The 19,800-nt window shown below is 48.9% G+C and overlaps 2 protein-coding genes and 1 long non-coding RNA gene across 6 annotated transcripts; 1 reads left to right on the top strand and 2 right to left on the bottom strand.

The window, feature by feature from the left end:
• Positions 1 to 4,800: 4,800 nt before the first annotated feature.
• On the bottom strand, positions 4,801 to 5,859 carry LOC112550129. Its single transcript, XR_003093799.1, has 3 exons — positions 5,750 to 5,859; positions 5,012 to 5,165; positions 4,801 to 4,845 (listed from the first exon to the last, which is right to left on the bottom strand). It is a non-coding gene; the product is annotated as an uncharacterized LOC112550129 (long non-coding RNA).
• Positions 5,860 to 6,518: 659 nt separating this feature from the next.
• Positions 6,519 to 11,164, top strand: RPL19 (ribosomal protein L19). Its single transcript, XM_014519456.2, has 5 exons — positions 6,519 to 6,614; positions 8,938 to 9,060; positions 9,307 to 9,427; positions 9,970 to 10,080; positions 10,971 to 11,164. Exons 2-5 carry the CDS (start codon positions 9,051 to 9,053, stop codon positions 11,092 to 11,094), a joined length of 366 nt encoding a protein of 121 aa, XP_014374942.1. The 5' UTR covers positions 6,519 to 6,614; positions 8,938 to 9,050; the 3' UTR covers positions 11,095 to 11,164.
• Positions 11,165 to 14,526: 3,362 nt separating this feature from the next.
• LOC102383036 lies at positions 14,527 to 19,205 on the bottom strand. Of its 4 annotated transcripts, none has more exons than XM_025202889.1 (4): positions 19,172 to 19,205; positions 18,345 to 18,454; positions 15,954 to 17,045; positions 14,527 to 14,721 (listed from the first exon to the last, which is right to left on the bottom strand). In XM_025202889.1, the coding sequence occupies exons 2-4, from the start codon at positions 18,351 to 18,353 to the stop codon at positions 14,527 to 14,529; spliced, it is 1,296 nt and encodes a 431-aa protein (XP_025058674.1). In that variant the 5' UTR covers positions 18,354 to 18,454; positions 19,172 to 19,205. The 4 variants fall into 4 exon arrangements, with proteins under 4 accessions (XP_025058674.1, XP_025058675.1, XP_025058676.1 ...); XM_025202890.1 differs by lacking the exon at positions 19,172 to 19,205 and adding an exon at positions 19,018 to 19,063; XM_025202891.1 differs by lacking the exon at positions 19,172 to 19,205 and adding an exon at positions 18,827 to 18,894.
• Between the last annotated feature and the right edge of the window lie 595 nt (positions 19,206 to 19,800).

The raw sequence follows: 19,800 nt of genomic DNA, 5'->3' as shown, positions 1-19,800 counted from the left end.
GGAAAGAGACAGAGCAGCAGCAAACTGGAGGAAGGGAAATGAATGCACAAACCACAGGCAGCTGCGTGGGAGTGTAATGCAATTACAATCCCTCTTCCTTTATGCTGCCAGAGCATCTCTCCTCACAAGGCAGGCTCCCCACCCCTGTATCCAAGTAGTAAACACTGCAACGCTGTGTGTGTGGTACAACAGTAGTGCCCCTGATGGACTGCTGACATGGGGCAGCTCAGGTTTGGCTCAAGCCTAGCCCAGATGCTAACAATATTACTAGATGCCACAACCTTTATCCCTGAAACAATACAAGATCAAATATTGAGTCAACATCTTTTGAACCCAAGCTCTTGCAAATAAATGCAGCCACTTCTGCATGGTGCATGGAACCTTCTGCTACCAAAAATCCATTGGATCAATAAAACCTGGTGCAAGGGGCTAATGGAGACATTGAAAAGCACGGAGTTCAGAGAGTCCATTTTATTTTCTTATGGAGTCAAGGCAAAGAGAATGTGACTGCCCTCTCCAGTGTGTGTAAATGCTGCCATGCCAAATCTGAGCTGCATTCCAGCCCTTTATTTCATGGGGGAAATAAGGCAGAAGGCAGGTAGATTTGCACCTTACAGACTAACTCAGAGTTGCATAAGTTTCTGTAAGCGCAGCAGCTCACTTCATCGGGTGCTACAAAGGGAAAATAATAAAACAGACAGACCTCCCCATGAGGGAGGGTGCACAGGGTGCAGCAGGGCTCTCCTACAGTAGAGCTGTCCAGGTTCTGGATGGTGGCGGTTCTGCATGCCACATGGGCCACAGACCCCCAGCATTCCTGTAGCTGTGTGCACAACCTGGTCCTCCCCCACCACATGCGCTGCCCAGGCAGCTTACTTTCTTCCCACTGCACGTGGAGCACGAGCAGTGCAGACTCATCTCTTGCAGCATGAGCAGCTCAGATTACCCCCTGCCGCGTGTGCGGCACCCTCCTGCCATCTGGCCCCATCCTCAGGAGCAAAGGCAAGAACCAGAAGCTGAAGGGAGGTGGGATGGGGAGCCATGGAAACAGTGGGGGCAAGAGCAGCTGTGTGGACTGCATATTAACCTCTCAGCTGCCTTAGGTGGCCCAGGGACCAACAGTTGGACAGCCCTATTCTACAGGGGTTATGAAAAAATATTTATCTTCCTCTGAACAAGCCCCATGTAACTAGCTCTGAGTGTCATGGATGTAAATTTCTATTTGTGTTTCTCTGTAGCATCAGTGGGACAGAGTCCTGGAAGGGCTGGGCCAAAGGTCCCAACCAAACACATTCTCCTGTCTAAGGATACTCCAGATTTTGGTGTTTGTTTTATCAGAATGAGGAGTTGGTTTTTAAACAGAAAAAATCTGTGTTTATCCGTGTTCTTCTCTCAGAATGGACCAAAAATCTGTTCCTTTCAGGTCTCCTTCTCATACCATATGTTGATCATTTTACATCAGCCAGAAACAAAATGAACTGTTAGAAACTTGTCTGAATATTTAACAAGCAGCCACAGATCATTTTTTTTTCCCCTGGCAATTTCTTCCAAACTTCAGTCCTTTAAGGGATGGGAAAAATACAAAACACAAACCATTGCAAAAATGTCAGACTTTGGTGCTTTATAACATCTAGTTTAGTAAACAAACCACAGCAACACAATGAAGTTTGTATCCAAGGGGAAGCTCTATTATATCGCTTGTTGCAAATGCCACAACTGGAGAATCCCTTTTAATTGTTAGCATGATTCCTACCTGTGCATTTTATTTGTACAAGTTTCTCCCTTTTTTCCCCTCAGGAATTCTTCACTTTCTGATCCTGGAGGGGTATCTCAAATTCTTACCTTTCTGCATTATATCTTTCTTAATACAGGAAAGACAGTTATCATCTCTGGGCCTGAATCTGACCTCCCTGATTCTACTCTTCCATTATGACTTTCTTTGTGGAGACCCTCTAGGTTGACAGTTATAAGGAGGGATGGGGCATGCACAATTTCACTCTTAGTTTCTCCCATGGTAAAATGGTTGCATTGGTACTGATCAATCTTACAAAGGACTTGTGAATATTAAGTAAGGCTGTGACAGTGCTGTGAAGATGCAAAGCTCTTCACAGATGCCAATCCTTATTGAGAAGCAAGGATTTCTTGGGGTGATATCTTTTATTGGACCAACTGCATAGTTGGGATACAGCTAGACAAGTTTTCAAGTGAAAAACATTCTTCATCCTACAGTTCCTGGCTCAGCATCCTGTGTTTGTGTCATCATACCTGATCCTTCACGCAACTGCTGCTAGAAATGCTACTTTGGACAAACTGCTCAGTGCTGTTTAATAGTTCCTTACTGGGTGTGGGTCATTGGACACAAAGCGAGCAGAAGGTCTCACAATCCCTGAACAATCACCCTGCCCTGATGTCAGGCCCTGCACAACCTTAGTACCCACAGCCACACGTGGCCCTAAACCTAACACCTGAAGAAGAATATCTGGCATTCAAAAGCTGGTCTAACTTTATCCCAACTACGTAGTTGGTTCCAGAAAAGATACCGCAGAAAGAAATCTTTGCCTCACATAATTCCTGGACCATCATGGCTACAACATCACTCTAACACTACCAGTCCTTATTAAAGCACTGTTACCATCAGCAGGATTGACATGAAATATAGGATCCCCATTTTTTCATCATCATCACTGTATAGACCACAAGCAAAAAGATGGGACTAGCTCAAAACACAGAGATGGAAGCAACACCCTAGAGTCCTGTATTCCAGTCCCCTGCTCTAATCATTAGACTGCACCATACCCTTTTACGGTGACATCAGACTCTGAGAGCCCCGGTGAGTAATGAGCTATAGTGGATGGATGTTGGAGAAACAAAGATCCTATTTTCAAGTAACAACATGGAAAACTGGAGTTAAACGTCAGGGGAAAAAAATCTTTCCTACAGTATGTAAGAGGCAAGGATGTTTGTGGGTGGTATCTTTTATTGGACCAACTGCATGGTTGGGATAGACTTAGACAAGGTTTTGAATGCAATGCATTCTTCTCAGATTTCTACAGTAGCTGTTTCTGAAAGGCTGTGAGTAGTTTAGATCAGGGGTTTTCAACCTTTTTTAATAAGTGTACCCCCAGCAGCACGACACAGAGTGGTGGTGGTGGTGGGGTGTTGGCACGTGGCTGGATGCAGGGGGGGCAAGGGTGGCACATGGCCAGATGTGGAGGTTGGGGGTGGCACATGGCCAGATGCAGAGCGACAGCAGCACGGGGTGGTGGGTGGCAGCTGCAGTGTGAGCTCCCCACCCCCGTTGGCACCTGTGCAGCCCACAGAGGGGTGCTGTTGCCCTTGCCCCCCTGGCCGTTCCTGGGAGTCAATGGCACGGGGTGGGGGGTGGCGGCTGTCTGTCCCCACCTGCCTGTCCACGCATACCCCCTAGGGACTTCCCAGGTACCCCCGGTTGACAACCCCTGGTTTAGATGTATGAAGGGTCTCAGAACTCTTATGTTCCATTCTTAGGTTTAACATTGTTTGTTTGGTTTCCAGGTGATCACCCATATCCAAGGAAATACAAGCTAAATGTATGCAGGATTAGGTTGATCTTTAATGGACAGTCCCACTTCTTTGCTCAGAGCCCTTTGCCTATGTCACTATACCTGATCCTTCACACAACTCCTGCTGGAAATGCCACTTTGGACAAGCTGCTCAGTGCTGTTTAGTGCTTCCTTATTGTGTGAGGGTCACAGGACACAAAGCAGTAAGGACAGGGCCTCACTTAAAGCCCTGAATAATCATTCTACCCTGGCATCACACGGCCCTGAACAACTTTAGTGCCCATAGTTCCACTTTGTCCCTAAACCTCAATACCCACTGCCTTATCATTCTGGCACTCTGTCCCTATCCAGGCCTATGAATCTGACCCTCTAATAACTCTCCTCAATCTGCCCCTCTGAGCCTGCCATGCCTTGTGCCTAGTAGTGTAATGAAGGCTGGGTGAACTGGGCAAGAACCCCAGGAGTGAACGGAGCTGGGGTTGGGGTTTCACCCTCTGGTCTCCCTTGCAGTCTGCACCTTTCCTGCATCAACTCTGGCTCTAGCAGCAAGAAAGGCAGAGAAGCAGAGGCTGGAGGTTGGCTGCTGCTAAGGGCACTTCCTTTTTGCCACTGAAAATCAGTGGGTTTTTGGCTACTTGACATGCATGTTGGCAGCCAAAAAAGGTGGTGACATCTCTCCCAGCAGCAACAAACCTCCAGCCACTTCTGTGCTGAGACCACTTTTCTGCCTCTGCTACAGGCAGAACCAGGAAGGTGCATGGTGCAATACTTCCCAGAGCACAGCACAGCACTGATCAGCTACAACTCTGCTTGTACCCACTCTTGGCTGGGACTATCTTGCAGCCTGCTTCCTGACTGCCCTCAAATCTGACCCCAGTGATTCTCAACTGGGTGCCGCATCACCCCGGGGTGCCCTGAGATCCCTTCAAGGGTGCCCTGGAGTGCCACATCGCGGTACCGCTGTGAGGTGCGCACACGTGAGTCACAAGATTAAACTGCTCCAATAAGGATCTTCAGGGTTAAGATCCCCTCCACTCTGCTGCGGGCTTTGAGCTCCTTGCAACAGGAGACCTGCTCTAGAATTTTTCTATAGCCAAATCAAAAAAAGGAATGAAAGCAAAGAGCTTCAGGGATATAGGTTGTAGCCATATTGGTCTAAGGTCATAGGCAAACAAGGTTCTTTGGGTAAATCAGATATCTTTTATTAGACCAACTAAAATAGCTGGAAAATATCTTCTTTGCTTTCAGGTATAAACACCCTTCATCAGGCTGAGGAAGCATCTGCAATTGGCCTGTGCTCTTCCTGGATGGAATGGAAAAGAAGCCAGAGGAGAATATGCATGTGAGAAAGTCAGTGAAAATGCAAACTGGGGCAGTCAATGGGCAAGATAGGTATTGTGGGTGGAGTGGGGTAAGAGGAATGTAGACCTGGTGATAAGAACATAGCTGGTAAATAGTAGAGAGGTTACCTGGGCTGTCAGATGTTAGGCAGGTTATGATGTGTCATAAATCCAATGTCTGTGTTTAGTCCATGATTTTTTGTATACAGTAGGTTGATAAAGTTTGCAGGCTCATCTGTGAAAGGTGTTTTGTAAATTCCCTTTGAGGATTAGAATTGAGAGACTGGAAAGAGAGGCTTCTGAAAAATGTGCCCCCACCAGTAATTAGTGTGCAACAACTGCACACCAGAATGAACACACATTGAAAACCGACCAAAGACAAGAAGACCCAATTACTGGTGGGGGCACATTTTTCAGAAGCAAACCACTCTCCAATCTCAGTTCTAATCCTCAAAGGGAATTTACAAAACCCCTTTCACAGAGGAGCCTGTGAACTTCACTTCTTCAAGCTACCAGATACAAAAAATCATGGACTAAGTATAGACATTGGATTGATGACACACTATAACCTGCCTGACATCTGACACCTCAGGTAACCTCTCTACTATTTGCCAGCTATATTCTTACCACCAGGTCTACATTCCCCTCTCCTGTCTCTCACCCATTCCCTGCCTCAATTTACAGTCTCTGTGACTGGCTTTCCCACATGCATACTGGCCTCTGGCTTTTAGTCTCTTCTATCTAAGAAGGGCACAGACTAACTACAGGTGCTTCCTCAGCCTGACGAAGGGCATTTGTGCTGGAAAGCTTGCAAAGATGAATTTTTCCAACTATTTTAGTTAGTCTAATAAAAGATATTGCACTTACCCAAAACAAAGAGCAGGCATCTTCCAGGAATGTAAAAAGGCTGAGCCCCACTATCTTCCCCTCCACCTCCCGCCAGTCCCAGGGCTGGAGGTTGCTCCCCCAGCCCAGCCCAGCCCAGCCCGCCCCACCGCGCCCCCGCGTGGCCAGGAGGCTCCAACCCCCCGCAGCAAGCACTGCACAACACAGCACAACACCCACGTGACACGCTGATCTCACCACCGGGCTAGTCCGGACAAGACCCACCACGTGGTCATCGCGCATGCGCCGATCTTCCCCGGACCGTACCATGCCTTAACTCGTGGGGGGAGCTAGATTTGACCCTCCCGGTTCCGGCTGAACCCTTTAACTCAGAACTGGCTTTCGTCCTTTTTTGTTTTCAAAGACCCGGTTGCAGAGGGAGGCGGCCAACGCGGGCCCGAAGGGTAGGGAAAACTGGGGCACAATGGTACATCCCACGCTCCCCCCCCCTCCGTGCAGTGGGAGTGGGAGTGGCCGGAGCTGCAGTCTCTTCCTTTCCGCTTTGGGGCTGCCGCCGCCATGAGGTGAGGGTGTGCGCTCTGCCTGGGCCCGGCGCGAGAAACCACCCCCCCCACCCCCATCGGAGCGCGGGGTGGGCGAGCGGGGGGTGTGGAATGGAACGGGCGGGAGCGGCCCACTGGGATCGGGGCGCGGGGTGCTAGGATTCCCCCCATCGCGGGGGGGCCGTTGGTCTAGTCCTCTTACTCCCCCACTCCCGGTTGCGGCGCCACGTGGCCGCCCTGGGACCCCCCCGCGTGCGGGCTGGCCTCTAGCGTCCGGCGCTGAGGCAAGAAGAAGGTCTGGCTCGACCCCAACGAGACCAATGAGATCGCCAACGCCAACTCGCGTGAGTGCCTGGCCCTCCACCCTGCTCGTCCGCCCCACAGCTCTGGGGCCCGACATAGAGCTGCCCCCGGCAGGCTCAGTCCTCTCATCCACGCCACCAGGACCTGCTGGTCGACTGCCTCCTGGCCCTTGCCAAGCTGGAGACTTGTCTGGCCTGGAAGGCCTATTTGGTGTGCGGTACATGGTTGTGGGACTAGGCCCATCACAGGAACCGTAAGCCTCCCTGAATAAGGGATTCCTCTGGGGACACAGCAACTGAATACGTGGGACAGCAAAAACAGGGACAGGAGTGAGGTCGTAGGTTAATAACTAGGTCTTCAGCTGTGACCTGGAAGGAGGCTCTGGCCAGGAGGGCAGTGGAAATGGTTTGGGGGCTGTGGCACGTGACTGACAAGGAGAGGCTGAGGGAACTGGGCATATTGAGTCTAGAGAAGGGGAGACTGAGATGGGATTTAATAGCAGCCGTCAGCTGCCTGAAGGGGGGTTCGAAAGAGAAGCACTGTTCTCAGTGGTGGCAGGTGACAGAACAAGGGGCGGTGGTCTCAAGTTGCAGCAAGGGAAGTTGAGGTTGGATGCTAGGAGTGGAGTAAAGCACTGGAATAGGTTACCCAGAGGTTGTGGACTCTCCATCCTTGGAGGTTTTTAAGACCTGGGTAGACAAAGTCTTGGCTGGGATGATCCAGTTGGGGATGGTCCTGCTTGGAGCAGGGGGTTGGACCAGTTGACTCCCACCCTAACTTGTGATTCTCTGACCCCTGAGGATGATGGGACCATCTTTCTGTCTATTTATGTCTCTGGACAGAATTTTTGCAGGACAGTGTCTGCTAGCTCCTTGGACTCGTTTGAGGGCCAGTGCGGACCCTGGCTGGCGTGCTCTGTGCAGTGTCCCAGCTGAGTGTCCCCAGCTTGGTGCACTTGTTTTGAACCCATGACGCTCACTCCTGTCCCTATTTTGTCTTTTTTTTTTGTCCTAAGTGATCAGTAGTTTGCCCTTAGTGGCCCCCTTCGTCTGGCAGGGGAGCAGCTTATAGCGCTCCCTGGTGGGCTTTGGCCCACATTCTGGAGCAGCTCATTAAACAGGCTATGTCGCACGGTGGCAGAGAGGGGATGCTGAAAGAGAGAGTGAACAGGATATGACAAGGGCTTTTGTCTCCAGGGTTTAGTTTTTTAAGAGGTGGTTAAGTCCAGTTGCTCAATTTCTTCACAAGTTATTTTAGATTAGGCTTTATTGAAAGGCTTCTCTGACTCGGGGGGGGGGGGGGCGCGCCGCGGGCGGGGGGTGTGGGGGGAGCCTGTAGCAGTTGCCTTCCCATGTGAAGTGCAAATGGTAAAAAGCTAAATTTTTTGAGGTTCTTTTAAATTGTCAGTGAAGGCCTAGCTTTGCTCTCCCGAGACAGATGGCCAGCAGGGAGGCTGCTGACACTTGTTGATGAGCAGGAGATGCAGGGTTCATAGAATCATGGAGAGGCAGGGCTGGAAGGGAACTCCAGAGGTCATCTAGTCCAGCCCCCTGATATTGCAGGATCATCTCTATCCAAACCATCGTATCTGAACCATAATCTAAACTCTGCATAAGACTACTGTCAGCTCTGATGCAACACAGACCTCATACCCTAACCTGCCACAGGTAAATTAGGGGAACCAGGGCAGCCGATTCCTGCTTCTATGAAATGTTGTCGGTATATGTTCAAGATATTCTGGGTAGAGGCCCATGCTCCAAAACCAGAAATGCATGTGATGTAACAGTTAATTTAAAAACAGTAGGGAACAGCAGTACATCCTTGCTTAGAGCAAGCTCACTGCTCAATTGGCCTATCAGTTCCAGTAAGTAGAAGGAAGGCAGAAGATAAACATGTAGAACATCCTGTAAACGGTCACAATTTCATTGAAATCCACTTTGCTATATCTAGGAGACTGTTTCCTTTGGTGAACTGTGGGAGTGCCTGTATGTCCAGTTGAGGAAAGGGTTCTCTGTAAATAAGGTCAAAATCAGATTTGGAACAGGGGCTCAAGGAGAGAAACGCCCTTTGCTGCACTGAATTTAACCTAGATTACTTCAAATTATGGGCCAACCCCAGCTTTCAAGTTTGGATATGTGAAGTGTACCAAAATCCTGCAAACAGGAGGGCAGTAGGGAGGCAGCTTTTTAATTGGTCTGTATAGTCTGTTGGAAGGTTCTCTCCTTCCATTTGCTTGGACTTTAGCTGGGCAGATCCTTTAGAAAAGACCTTGATGTTGGATTCTCCCTTAACTTGTACTGTTTCCTATCAGTCTCCTTTCTTTTGAGGCTTTGAATGCAGATATTTTCTTTTATTTTTTTTCAGGTCAGCAGATCAGGAAACTGATCAAAGATGGTCTGATCATCCGCAAACCTGTAACTGTTCACTCACGTGCCAGATGCAGGAAGAATACCCTGGCCCGCCGAAAGGGCAGGCACATGGGCATTGGTAAGTACTGGCTTCCTTTTTTTCCCACCCAAAAAAGCAGGATGGAGAATTAAATGTCTAGCAGTCCTCTGAATTTCATATGGATGGGATTTACAGACAAACCTGTGTACTCAGGGCATGGGAGAAAAGGATCTTTTTAACAAAGCAGAGTCCTGAGGAAGCAGAGTTGTTAAGCACATTGGCAAGGACATTCAGTTGTACTTAACTGTGTTCTAGCTCTGTAGCATCTTTCTTTCCTGCCCCCAGGTAAGAGGAAGGGTACAGCCAATGCTCGTATGCCAGAGAAGGTGACCTGGATGAGGAGAATGAGAATTCTGAGGCGTCTGCTTCGTAGATACAGGGAATCCAAGAAGATCGATCGCCATATGTAAGCCTTAAAGCCTAGTGAACACAATTGCACTACCTTGTTAGTGTGCACACATGGGAGCCATAAATTCCCCCCCCCCGCATCTGCAGCCTTTATTGTGCAAAATTTTAGCATCAGTCTCATTTTACATGTGAACCCACAAATGCCAGAGAGCAAAGTTGAGAGAGATTAAATGGGTTCTTTAGGTAGAAGATGGCAAATACCTTTTTGTAGGTTAAAAAAGCTGGTAAACTGCAGAATGATCCTGGGTCTATTGATTCATGAGGCCCACCCTATTTGCTGTTGTTAGGAAAGGGGACCGTGTGAGAGGGTACCTTTTTATTTTCGTAATGAATCCATCTGTAGTGCAACACCTTTCAGCCTGTGGATACGAAGACAACTGAAGCCATCATGTCAGCTGCAAACAGACAAAGAATTGCAGCGTATCTTGAGTAATGCAGGCCATTGTGGAAACTCTGCAGTAGCTTGTATTTCTGTCTTATACCAGGTACTACCTGAGTGCAGCAGGCTTGCTCATACCTCCCCTGTCCTGTCCCCTGTAGGTATCACAGTTTGTACCTGAAGGTCAAGGGTAATGTGTTCAAGAACAAGCGGATCCTGATGGAGCACATCCACAAACTTAAGGCAGACAAGGCCCGCAAGAAGCTCCTGGCGTAAGTCCCCTCACTATTACTACATCTTGTGTGTAGGCTGAAGACATGTAGGGGGCTGTGATAGAGCTCAGTACCAGTTGTAGTAATTCCATTCTGTACTTGTGTTAAGATTGCAGCAGGCTGCAGTGGGAAAGAATCTGAATGAAAGTCTAGAGAGAGACCAGAGGCATGAAATTCATCAGTGTCTCTTCACTAGCAGAGCCGGGTCTAAACTAGAATAGTCATGCTGGTTATAGTGATGTCCAGTAGAAATGCAATTGCAGCTGCACAAGCATGGTTATAAATGTTAATGTGAATAGAAAGCAGCACAAGCTATCCTGGTAGCTTATGCCACTACATGCATTTATGACTGCATTCAAGTTAGGAAGTTTTCCCAATATAGCTGAACCAGCAAAACTTCCAAGTGTAGACCATTAAGACAAAGTGGACTTTTTATTTTTTTTTACCACTTGTGTAGTTTTGGTTTTTGTTATGGGTATTATAAAGTAGTCTGGGTTAAAGACATCAATAGTAGAACTAGATGACACTTTAAACAAGCTTTGCCCTTCATGGCTGTGTAATATAGTAGGTAATGTCTATTCTGCTATGGAAATTGCACATCCCCTGAAGAATTGTCCCAGGCCCTGGCTATCCAAAATTTCTAGCTTATCCTGTTTTTAGCTGCATATTGGATAAAATTCTCCCCTGGGAGAGAGGAATATTAATTCAGTTAAAGGATGACTAGGTTCCAGGTTCTGGAATAACTAATTTTTAGTCGTTGACCTGATAAGATTAACTAGAATATGCCCTTGTGAGTCTAGCCAAGTAAGGAATTTCAGGGAGTTGAGTAAAGAGCCAGCTGGCCTTTGTGCTGACCTCTGTATGCTGATGAAACTTAATCTTTTCCCTAGTGACCAGGCTGAAGCTCGTAGGTCCAAGACCAAGGAAGCCCGTAAGCGTCGTGAAGAACGTCTGCAAGCCAAGAAGGAAGAAATCATCAAGACCCTCTCCAAGGAGGAGGAAACAAAGAAGTAAACCTTGGCTGTTGTGTGTACATAGTGCTTTCCATCAAAGGTTATTCAATAAACCTTCCACATACAGTGTGTTTTGCTTGTATCTGATTTTTTTTTCCCTTTATTGGTTGACCTGAGTGGTGATTTAGAAGGGATGACATTTTTGTAGAAGTGACCTTTTCCAAAGTAAAAATGTCCTTCAGTGTAGATATTGTAGTGGAGGATACCTTTTTAGTAAGCATCCTCCCTCCGTGCTACTCCAATTTCTTCCTCTTACCTGATTGCTACTCTGCTTTCTGCTTCTTGCCCTATCTAGCCATCGCTGCCTATCCCCACCCCAATCTGCTGGGTGCCACACACAGGCCGCCCATGCCACATGTGGCACTTGAGCTGCAAGTTGGCCACCCCTGTTCTTTTACACAAGCTCTGGGGTCTAATGACTTGTGGCTTGCACTAAAACTGGGAGCAGCATACCTAACCGTGGCTTGCTTGCTGTAAATACAGAACATCTCTAACATCTAGGGGCAGGCAGTGAGAATCTCATTGGCTGGAGGAAGGCCCTGGAGCTTAGGACAGAGGTTTACAAAGGAGAAGTTCTTGCTGCTGACTTCCTGTGGCAAGACACCTATTGGCAACTGATCCCTCCATGGAGGTGTCTCATGTTGGCAGGGAAGTAGCTAGGGTCAGAAGAAGTTGGAGCCAAGGGCATGTCCACAAGTGAAGATTGATGTGAGATCTTGTGAAGAAAGATCCTCTTGGGGAAAATGGTGATGTGAAGTTTGTTGTGTTAGGGCAGCAGTTTTTTAGACTAGCTTGTCCTCTGGGTACTGGATACCTGTTCCATCAACCTAAACCTTTTACGCAGGACACTTAAGCAGATCTTTACATTGCTTTCTTTTTTTACAGTACATATAGAGTAGTAGATGGGAGTATGCTCCTGGCACGCTTGTGTCTGGGTGCATGTTTATGAACCTTTGCCTATGTTTCCAGCTGCATATTGGATAAAACCTTTCCAATTCAGTGTTCCCCTCCCCATCTTATGGTTGAGAATGTATCCATACGTGGTTAGATCTTCTATGGAGAAGCCCATCACACATGACAGCCTTTTCAGAGGTGCTTCAGCTTTTTCAGAGGTCAGAGACAACCTTTGTCCTTAACTGAGCCCTAGCAGACACTTAAGCATCAGAAGCTTGTTATATGCATAAATAGAGGACAACTGTCTGCAGTATAGTCAGTACAGCCCTGTTGACAACTCCTCTGTTGGTTTTAGAGATCTTGTCTACCATGGCTAGAATTTAAGGATCAAAGGGCAAGTGCAAAGGATGTTATCTGGGTTCTGTCTTGTTCATGAAAGCAAGCAGTGGACAGGATACAGTGATGAGTGGGGTTTAGTTTTGGCTAAATGGCTTTAAAATGCAGGAAGAGATTTTTAGCTGGGGCCTGAGCTCAGTCGCGTTCTGTAGTCAGACGGTGCTGCTTTTGAAGTCTCAGTTTTGTGTAACTTCACCCTGTAGTGTAGTGTAGTTTCACACCTATTGAGAGCAGTCAGTATTTTGCATTAATTAAAGGCATGTTTGCAGGGGAATGATAGTTTAGGCAGAAGATTGACTGTCCACTTTACTCATGGGATCCTGAGTACCATACAAGGCACCCTACCCTTTTACCCCAGTGCCCTCAGAGAATAGCAGGGACTATCTTCCAAGATGGAGGAGGGAATGTGGGATAAACATAAGTGCCATGTGAGAATTTGCCCATCATGGAATCATAGCTATCTATGTAGAGCAGAAGATGGTGGCCCCCTTACAAGGATTCTGCTACCTTGAGAAGAAAGAGGCTTTCCCTGAACCACTTGACTTAATTTGTGCATGAGAATGTAAAACAAGTCAAGTTTTTTAATGATAGCCTGTGCAACTAGCAACTGTTCAAGTTGACTTCACTCCTTGGCAAAGCGCATAGATTTCCTTTAGGATTTCAAAGCAGAGGAGCTGCCTGCCCCTACCAAAAGCAGAGTGCAGGGCACATACTAAAATCTGATAATGCTCCTCTCAGTCTCTTTCTGAATTGCAGTCTGGTAAGGTGCTCCAGGGACCCTTGAAAGGGGAAATGTAGCTGGTTTGGGGGCAGTGCTGTTAATGGCATGTAATCTGGGAAGCAGAGCAGTGAGGCTGAATTTTGTACGTGCTGAATGGTCTAGATTTAATAGCGGCCAGACTGACTGTTACTTAGCAACCCAAGCAGGCAGTGACAGGCTTCCTGGGTCTGTGAACAACTGACTATAAACTTAAACCCTTGTTCCTGCAAAGTCATGGGCAGGGGCTTCTCCCTCCTGAGAGCCAGAGGGCCTTGGTTTTAAACAGATTAAACAGCAGTGGACCTGGACAGCTGTGGTGGGATAGATCAGGCTGTTGCCAGCTCCCTGCTGATATGGCTTCAAGGAAATGGTACATAAAGCTGACTTGTAAGGTAAAAGGAAGAGGAATGCCAAGATGATGTACTTAAAAGCAGCTGCTTGTTCAGGACACTAAGCATCTATGTCACATATCTGCTGTTCTCCTGGGCATGCTGGAAATTCTAGGATTATATCAGGTACTGAGCAACATATGATGGGTTAAGGAGTTATCTTGCTGCAGCCTCTGAAGCTCTGACATTGTTGGAGGGTGCCTGGGTCTCAATCACTCCTGCTCTGTAGGTACTGAGCACCCCCCATCAGGCTGCCAAACACTTCAGCACTTGCCAGAGTTGAGAAGCTCCTGCCTGATCAAAGGAAAGTTCTCAAAGATACAGTCAGTGGCTGGATCTGGCCTGTGGAGCTGTCATTGGGTCCACAGGGCTCCTGGAGGTGTTGGGAATTTGGGGTGGGATAACCAGAGATGGGGCTTACTGCTATATTTTGGGGTATGGATCCCCATTGGGGCTGTGCTTTGGTAGTGGTGGGATGAGTAATGTCTGTGTTCCCCAGCCCTGCAGCTCCTTTATGCTGCTCACCCTGCTGCCAGAGGTGGATCTGGATTTGGCCTATAAGGAGGCCCATGGTCCTGGCCTGGGAGACCAAGTGATGTTTACATCTCTGAATTAAAGGCAACCCTGTGCTGCCAAGGAAAGCCCCAAAAGCCCTTGCAGTTCTTTACAAGGACAATTGTTGATGCACAGGAGCTGAGGAAAACAGTAAAATACCCATGCAGATCACACAACAAAGTGATTTTTTTTCTTAAGCTTTCCTATGACAGCGAATCATGTTGTGAGCACCTAGAGACGCCAAGATGGAGCACATTGAGCCCATTGCCTTGAGCTTTCCGGCACCTGAACTGCAGAAGCTAATTATGCAAAGATCTGGGAAAACATTTCTCGTGTATTGCAAAGGCTGTCTAGCACAGCCGAGACTCCCAAACCCACAGCATACTTGACAATTCCTTTTAATAGGGATGGCAACCATTTATAGATAGGAGAGTATCTGCTAGGAACTGGAGGGTTTTTTCTTCACCAACATCAGTAGTTTCAGTCTCTGGATAACCTGCTGGAGGCAGGAAGGGGAGAGATCCCCAGGCTTTGGCTGAGCAGGCACGGCCTGGGTAGCAGGTGGGCACTCCAGGTGCCCAGAGGGCTTGGTACCAGGCAGTGTTGTCTTCTGAAGGGCAGCAATGAGAGCAGCCTAGAATTCCCAGAGAAAGCGATAGGTCAGAAGCTGACTTGCACCTGAATCATAAGGAGCTCAAGCTATTTAGTTTATTCACGAGGTGACTCAATCACAGCCTGCCTGCAACTGCCAGGGGAGGTGCCAGACACACATCTTTAGCACATGAGCCAGTGTCTGGGAGCTGCGTAGACAAACCTGGGTTGGAGCAGGCAATTTGTAACAGGTTGGGTAATTAACCTGGAGCCAGGGATCCAGGGCTGCAGCTGATTCTCTGTTGTTTGGGATCCTTACAAGACTATGCTCCTTTCTAGAAATCTGGGCTTGAGGCAGGAACCGCTGGGTCAAATGTACTGGTCTCTGTGACACAAGGTGATCAGAATATGCCTTTTATAGACTTAAAACTATGACACTGATGTTCCTTTAGGCTTTTCTAGACAGGGAAATGGACAGCATAGCCCCTCCAGACCAGCTGTTCCCCTGTGGATGCTTCCTCCACACCTGTTTCTGAATTCACTCAACCCTCTTTGGATACGACTTGATTTGCAGTGGGGACCCTTGGGTTGTGTTCTTGGTCTTACCACTGACTTGCTGCATAAGGTGCAGCTGCCCCTGTGCCTCATCTCTCCTCCCCTGTCCCTCATTCAGACCCCAGAGCCAGCTAAAGCCTGTCAGCATTTGCAGAACACTCGGAGCATAGCAGATGGATGATGCTTCACAAATACTGTTCCTATCACAGCCTCTTTTGTTGTTGTTATTGTTCATATGTCTGTGCCTGGAGGGCCTAAATGACTGGGGGGGGTTGTCCCATTGCATCAGGGACTGCACAGACACAGAGCCAGGCTCTGTCCCAAAAAACTTGCAGCATAAAGAGATGAGACAGAGAAAGAATGATCATCCCCATTCTATAGGCAGGGAACTTGATGTACAAAGGACACCTCCACCTGCACACACACACACTGGGGACACTTTTGCACCAGGCACTAGACATAAATAGAGTAAGAATCCTTACCTCAAGAGCCCATCATCTAAACAGACAAGGGTGGAAGAAAGGGAGGATTATTACCCTCATTTTACAGGTGGGGAACTGAGCCATGGAGAGTCTAGGTGACTTGACCAAGGCTCACAAGGAATCTTTGACAGGGCCAAGAAATGAACCCTCCCCTATTGTCTCTTTAGGGCTCTGTAAGTCACCCAACATCTATAGTGCTGACCCTATGAGAAAGACAGCTCCTTTCCTGGCTCCTCACCTCTTGTGCTCCTGATGCCTGGGCACCCTCAGTTGAGTGGAGCTGATAACTAGAAAACAGCTTCTTGGCCTTGCACAATAAAGTCCCAGCACTGGCCACCCAGCCTGTACAGCTACCGAGCTTCTGCCTGATCCCCTCTTCCAGTTCTGGCCCAAAGCCCTTAGGGAATATCCTGATGCAGTGAATCCTGCCATCCTCCCTGTGTGGAAAGACCAGGGGAGGGCCCAGCCAGGAGCCAGGGCCTAACTTTGCCCAGGCTTCGAACACAGAGCTGGGAGGGAGCTGGCACTCCAACCTGTCAGAGGCATCTAAGCTGGGAGACTCAGCCAGACAGGTGATGGTGACCACTCCTGGCAAACAGTGCTGGGACTCAGCCCCCTGGCACAGGTCCGACTTCTTAAGGATGGGGACCAGCAGCTCCTCCAGGCTGACTTCCAAGCTCTCTTGCTCCTTCTTGCCATCCTGCAGCAAGAGGGAGTTCTCCTCTCTCAGTTCACTGGGCAGATTTCTGTCCTGGTGCTCAAGCAAAGTGTCTGTACCAGGTGATAATCCTCTACCCTGTTGTTCAGTCACCTCCTGCTGGTCTCCCTCACAGCTGCCCTCAGTATCATCACCAACCCTGGAATGGGTCTTTTCCCCCATTGTAGACTTGATGTTTTTGTAGCCTCTCTGCTTCCCCAGCTCCCTGGGCTCCTCCAGGCTGGCCAGCAATTCTTCCTTCATACACAGCAGTGATTTATTGGGTGTGGTCACAGATGATGACTCTGGTCCTCTTGCCTTAGGTTCATGGCCTGTCCCTTCTGAACCCCAGCAGCTGTCTTCATTCATGACTTGGATCAGCCCCTCTGACATCTGTGCTGTGTGCTCTGGGGCAGCTCCCAAGAAGCCACAGATCACTTCCATGATCTGGTCTGCGCCCCTATTCAGTGGGTGTTCTCCTGGAGCTGCTGGGGTGATGGGCTCCACCTCGACTCCATTTAAGGTGAGCACTATGATGCTCATGCCCTTGTCATGGCTGCCAATCAGTTTTGACCTGTCTGCTTGCACTTCCCCTTGTGAATCCAGCTGCATGTCTTCAATATCTTCCACAGTCTGAGAGGGGAGAAGAAACCAAGGCAGGTCTATAGATCGGGAGACCTAGGGAGGCAGGAAGATCTCAGTTTCTAGGGTGTAGCACCGGGGGTGGGCGGAGAGGAGGGGAGCTTGAAGCTAGGAGTTCTAGGACCCATGCAGGCTCAGCAAATAGGCAGCGTGTTATTGGATGAAATTCAGGTTTGATGAATGCAAGGAAAACACCTCACTGGGAAAATGGCAAGGAGAATAAATTCCACTGTTTCAGAAAGTGTGTGCGCATTTGCCTGGGCGCTTGGGAGATCTTGCTTCAGTTCTCAGCTCTCTGCATGACCCTGAGCATTAGAAGCAGTCATTTGGACTATTCATGCTCATTGCCCAGTCCTAAATTAGCTGGAACCATTTGTGAAAGTGACTCAGATGTCACTCGTCACTAGAAGGAAACATCTGCTATGGGCACAGCAGGGGTGGGGAATGCAAGCAAAGCACTGAAGGACATGAGGAACGGGCCAGGACAGCAGTGCCCAGACTGTGGCTCCAGAGCCACTTGTGGCTTTTCATCTTATCACCTGTGGATAGATGATGAGCTAAGTAGACAGGCACAAAACAGTACTGGGTATTTTTGGTTTGCTGTCTGCCATGGGTCTGCCTTTTCTGCACTCATGAATAATGCAGCACATGCTCTCTATTAGTCGTGGCACCAGCACTAACTAATATTTGCTTTTCCACTGGTCCTTGCTTCTTCCAGTTTAACGAGGGGTTTCTGTGTCATTGTGGCGCTTAGGTTAACACTGGTTGCCCTGTGGCCCATGTGTGTCCTGGGGTGAATAATCAGCCCAGAGAACAAGATGAGGCCATGAGATGGGCTAGTTGGGTGGCCTCATCTGGAATAGATCACTCAGCCCTGGATTTCTGTGCACTAGGACAGAACAGATAGAGAAGGGATCAGGGGGTGAGTGGCTGCTAAAGGGAGCTGAAAGAGTTTGTTCAGAAGCAGCAGCTGCAGCCAGGGAGGTGTCTTTGATACCTGGACATGGTGCTTCTAAACTGATGCCATCAGGCTGCAAACTTTGCCCTCTGACATCAGAGATGCTGAGAAGTGAGGTCAGAAAGCAGAAGCTGCAATGAAGGTTCTGTCCCTGCCCCCAGCACTGACCCAGTCTGGGCAGGTTTCTTCCCTAGTTTCCCCATGTGTCAGAGAAGGACATGGCATGGAGGAAGCAGGGTTTGACTTGGGCAGAAAACCGCTGCTGCTCTTGCTCTCTGCCTCAGCAGTGTCATGGGCTGAACTGCTTTGATGCCTCCACACAAGCTCCTTACCAGATCCATGTCCAACGTAGCTGCCTTCCTCCACCAGGCACTAGCTGTGGTGAGGTTTGGTGCTGCTCATTCCTCGCTGTGCTCCAGGAGCACATAAAGGTCATATAGCTCTGTAGAGTTAAAGTCAAAGAGATTTAACATGGGCTGGAACAAACAACCTCATCCCTCTTCCCCAAGGAAGATAGGCTGTATTCACCCTGCTGCATCGAAGGATGGTGGAGCTGATGGACAAACTCTGCAGCCCCCACTCACAGGCCTCTCAGCCTCAGCATCCAGGACTCACACAATCCTTGGCATGGGGGTTGCTTCTGAGATGCAGTTACCTGACAGCTGGAAACTGAGCCAAGACCCACCCACCCAATTGCACACAAAGGGGAAAACAACTTGCTAGTTGCTTTGCCCCAGAGCTTGTATGTTCAGGCGCTAGCCTCTTAACTCACAGCAACCGCTGATCCAAACCACTGCCTCCCTCCTCCACTCACCACTAAGCTCTTGTTGGCAGCTGCTCCTCTCCTCCTCAGCCACAGGAGCAAAAGTGTCACAAAGGGACCCACCCCCGCCATGACATCACAAAGGGACAGGGGAGACTCCCCAGAGAGCACTTGTCTCCATAGCAAAGATTTTCCAGCCTCAGTCTTTATCATGGTTATTATAGTAGCACCTAGAGACCCACCCAAGCTGTGTTAGGGGCTGCTGCTAGGAGTGCCAGCAGTCAGGAGGGCAGACAGCAAGGCCCGGGGGCTTGCTCCAAGCCATGCCACAGGTCAGGGGCAAATTGAGGAACAGAAACCAGGTGTCCACAGTCCCTGCCTTGTGCCCTCACCCACCAGTCCATGCTGTCTTCACCCCAGTGATGGGCCCCTGCTGCAGAACTTCCATGGCTCAGAATCCAGACCCAGCCCCACCTTGGATCTGGAGGGCTCAGTTCAGTCGGTATGGATCCTGAGCTGAGCTCAGATCTAATGCTACACTGACTAGGGCCTGTCTCCCAGCAATCACTTTGGAGAACTTGGTTCTTTCTGCTTTAGAGGACCCTCTGAAAGGAAAAATCACTGGCCTGATTAGAGAGGAAGGCCCTGATCTCACGGTATGCTCCAGGTGGACACGAGGGCCTGAGCCTCCATGATGAGGGAGCAGAGAAATATTTGCCTTCCACTGGGGTCACATGGTGTTTTGGAAAAACTCTGCCCTGGCTGAATGTGCTTCAGCTCCTTTAAAGCAGCTGTCACAGCCCCTCTGCTACAGCAGAGAGCCAACACTGCACCCAGGGACCATTCCTGCAATGGTTTTGCAGCAGCACAGATAATGATGGACTGCAGCTCTCCCTGACCCTGAAGATCAGCAGGAGGGGGAGAGGGGGGTACAGTGCTTGGGGCTATTGTACCCCCAGGAGTTTCAGTCCAGGACCTCAGAGGGCATCAGACACCATGAACAGGGCCTTGGATACCAGGCTGCC

The sequence above is a fragment of the Alligator sinensis genome, unplaced genomic scaffold, assembly GCF_000455745.1.
Source record: "Alligator sinensis unplaced genomic scaffold, ASM45574v1 scaffold886_1, whole genome shotgun sequence".
Classification (NCBI taxonomy): Eukaryota; Metazoa; Chordata; order Crocodylia; family Alligatoridae; genus Alligator; species Alligator sinensis.
This window is presented reverse-complemented; position numbering and strand designations above follow the sequence as displayed.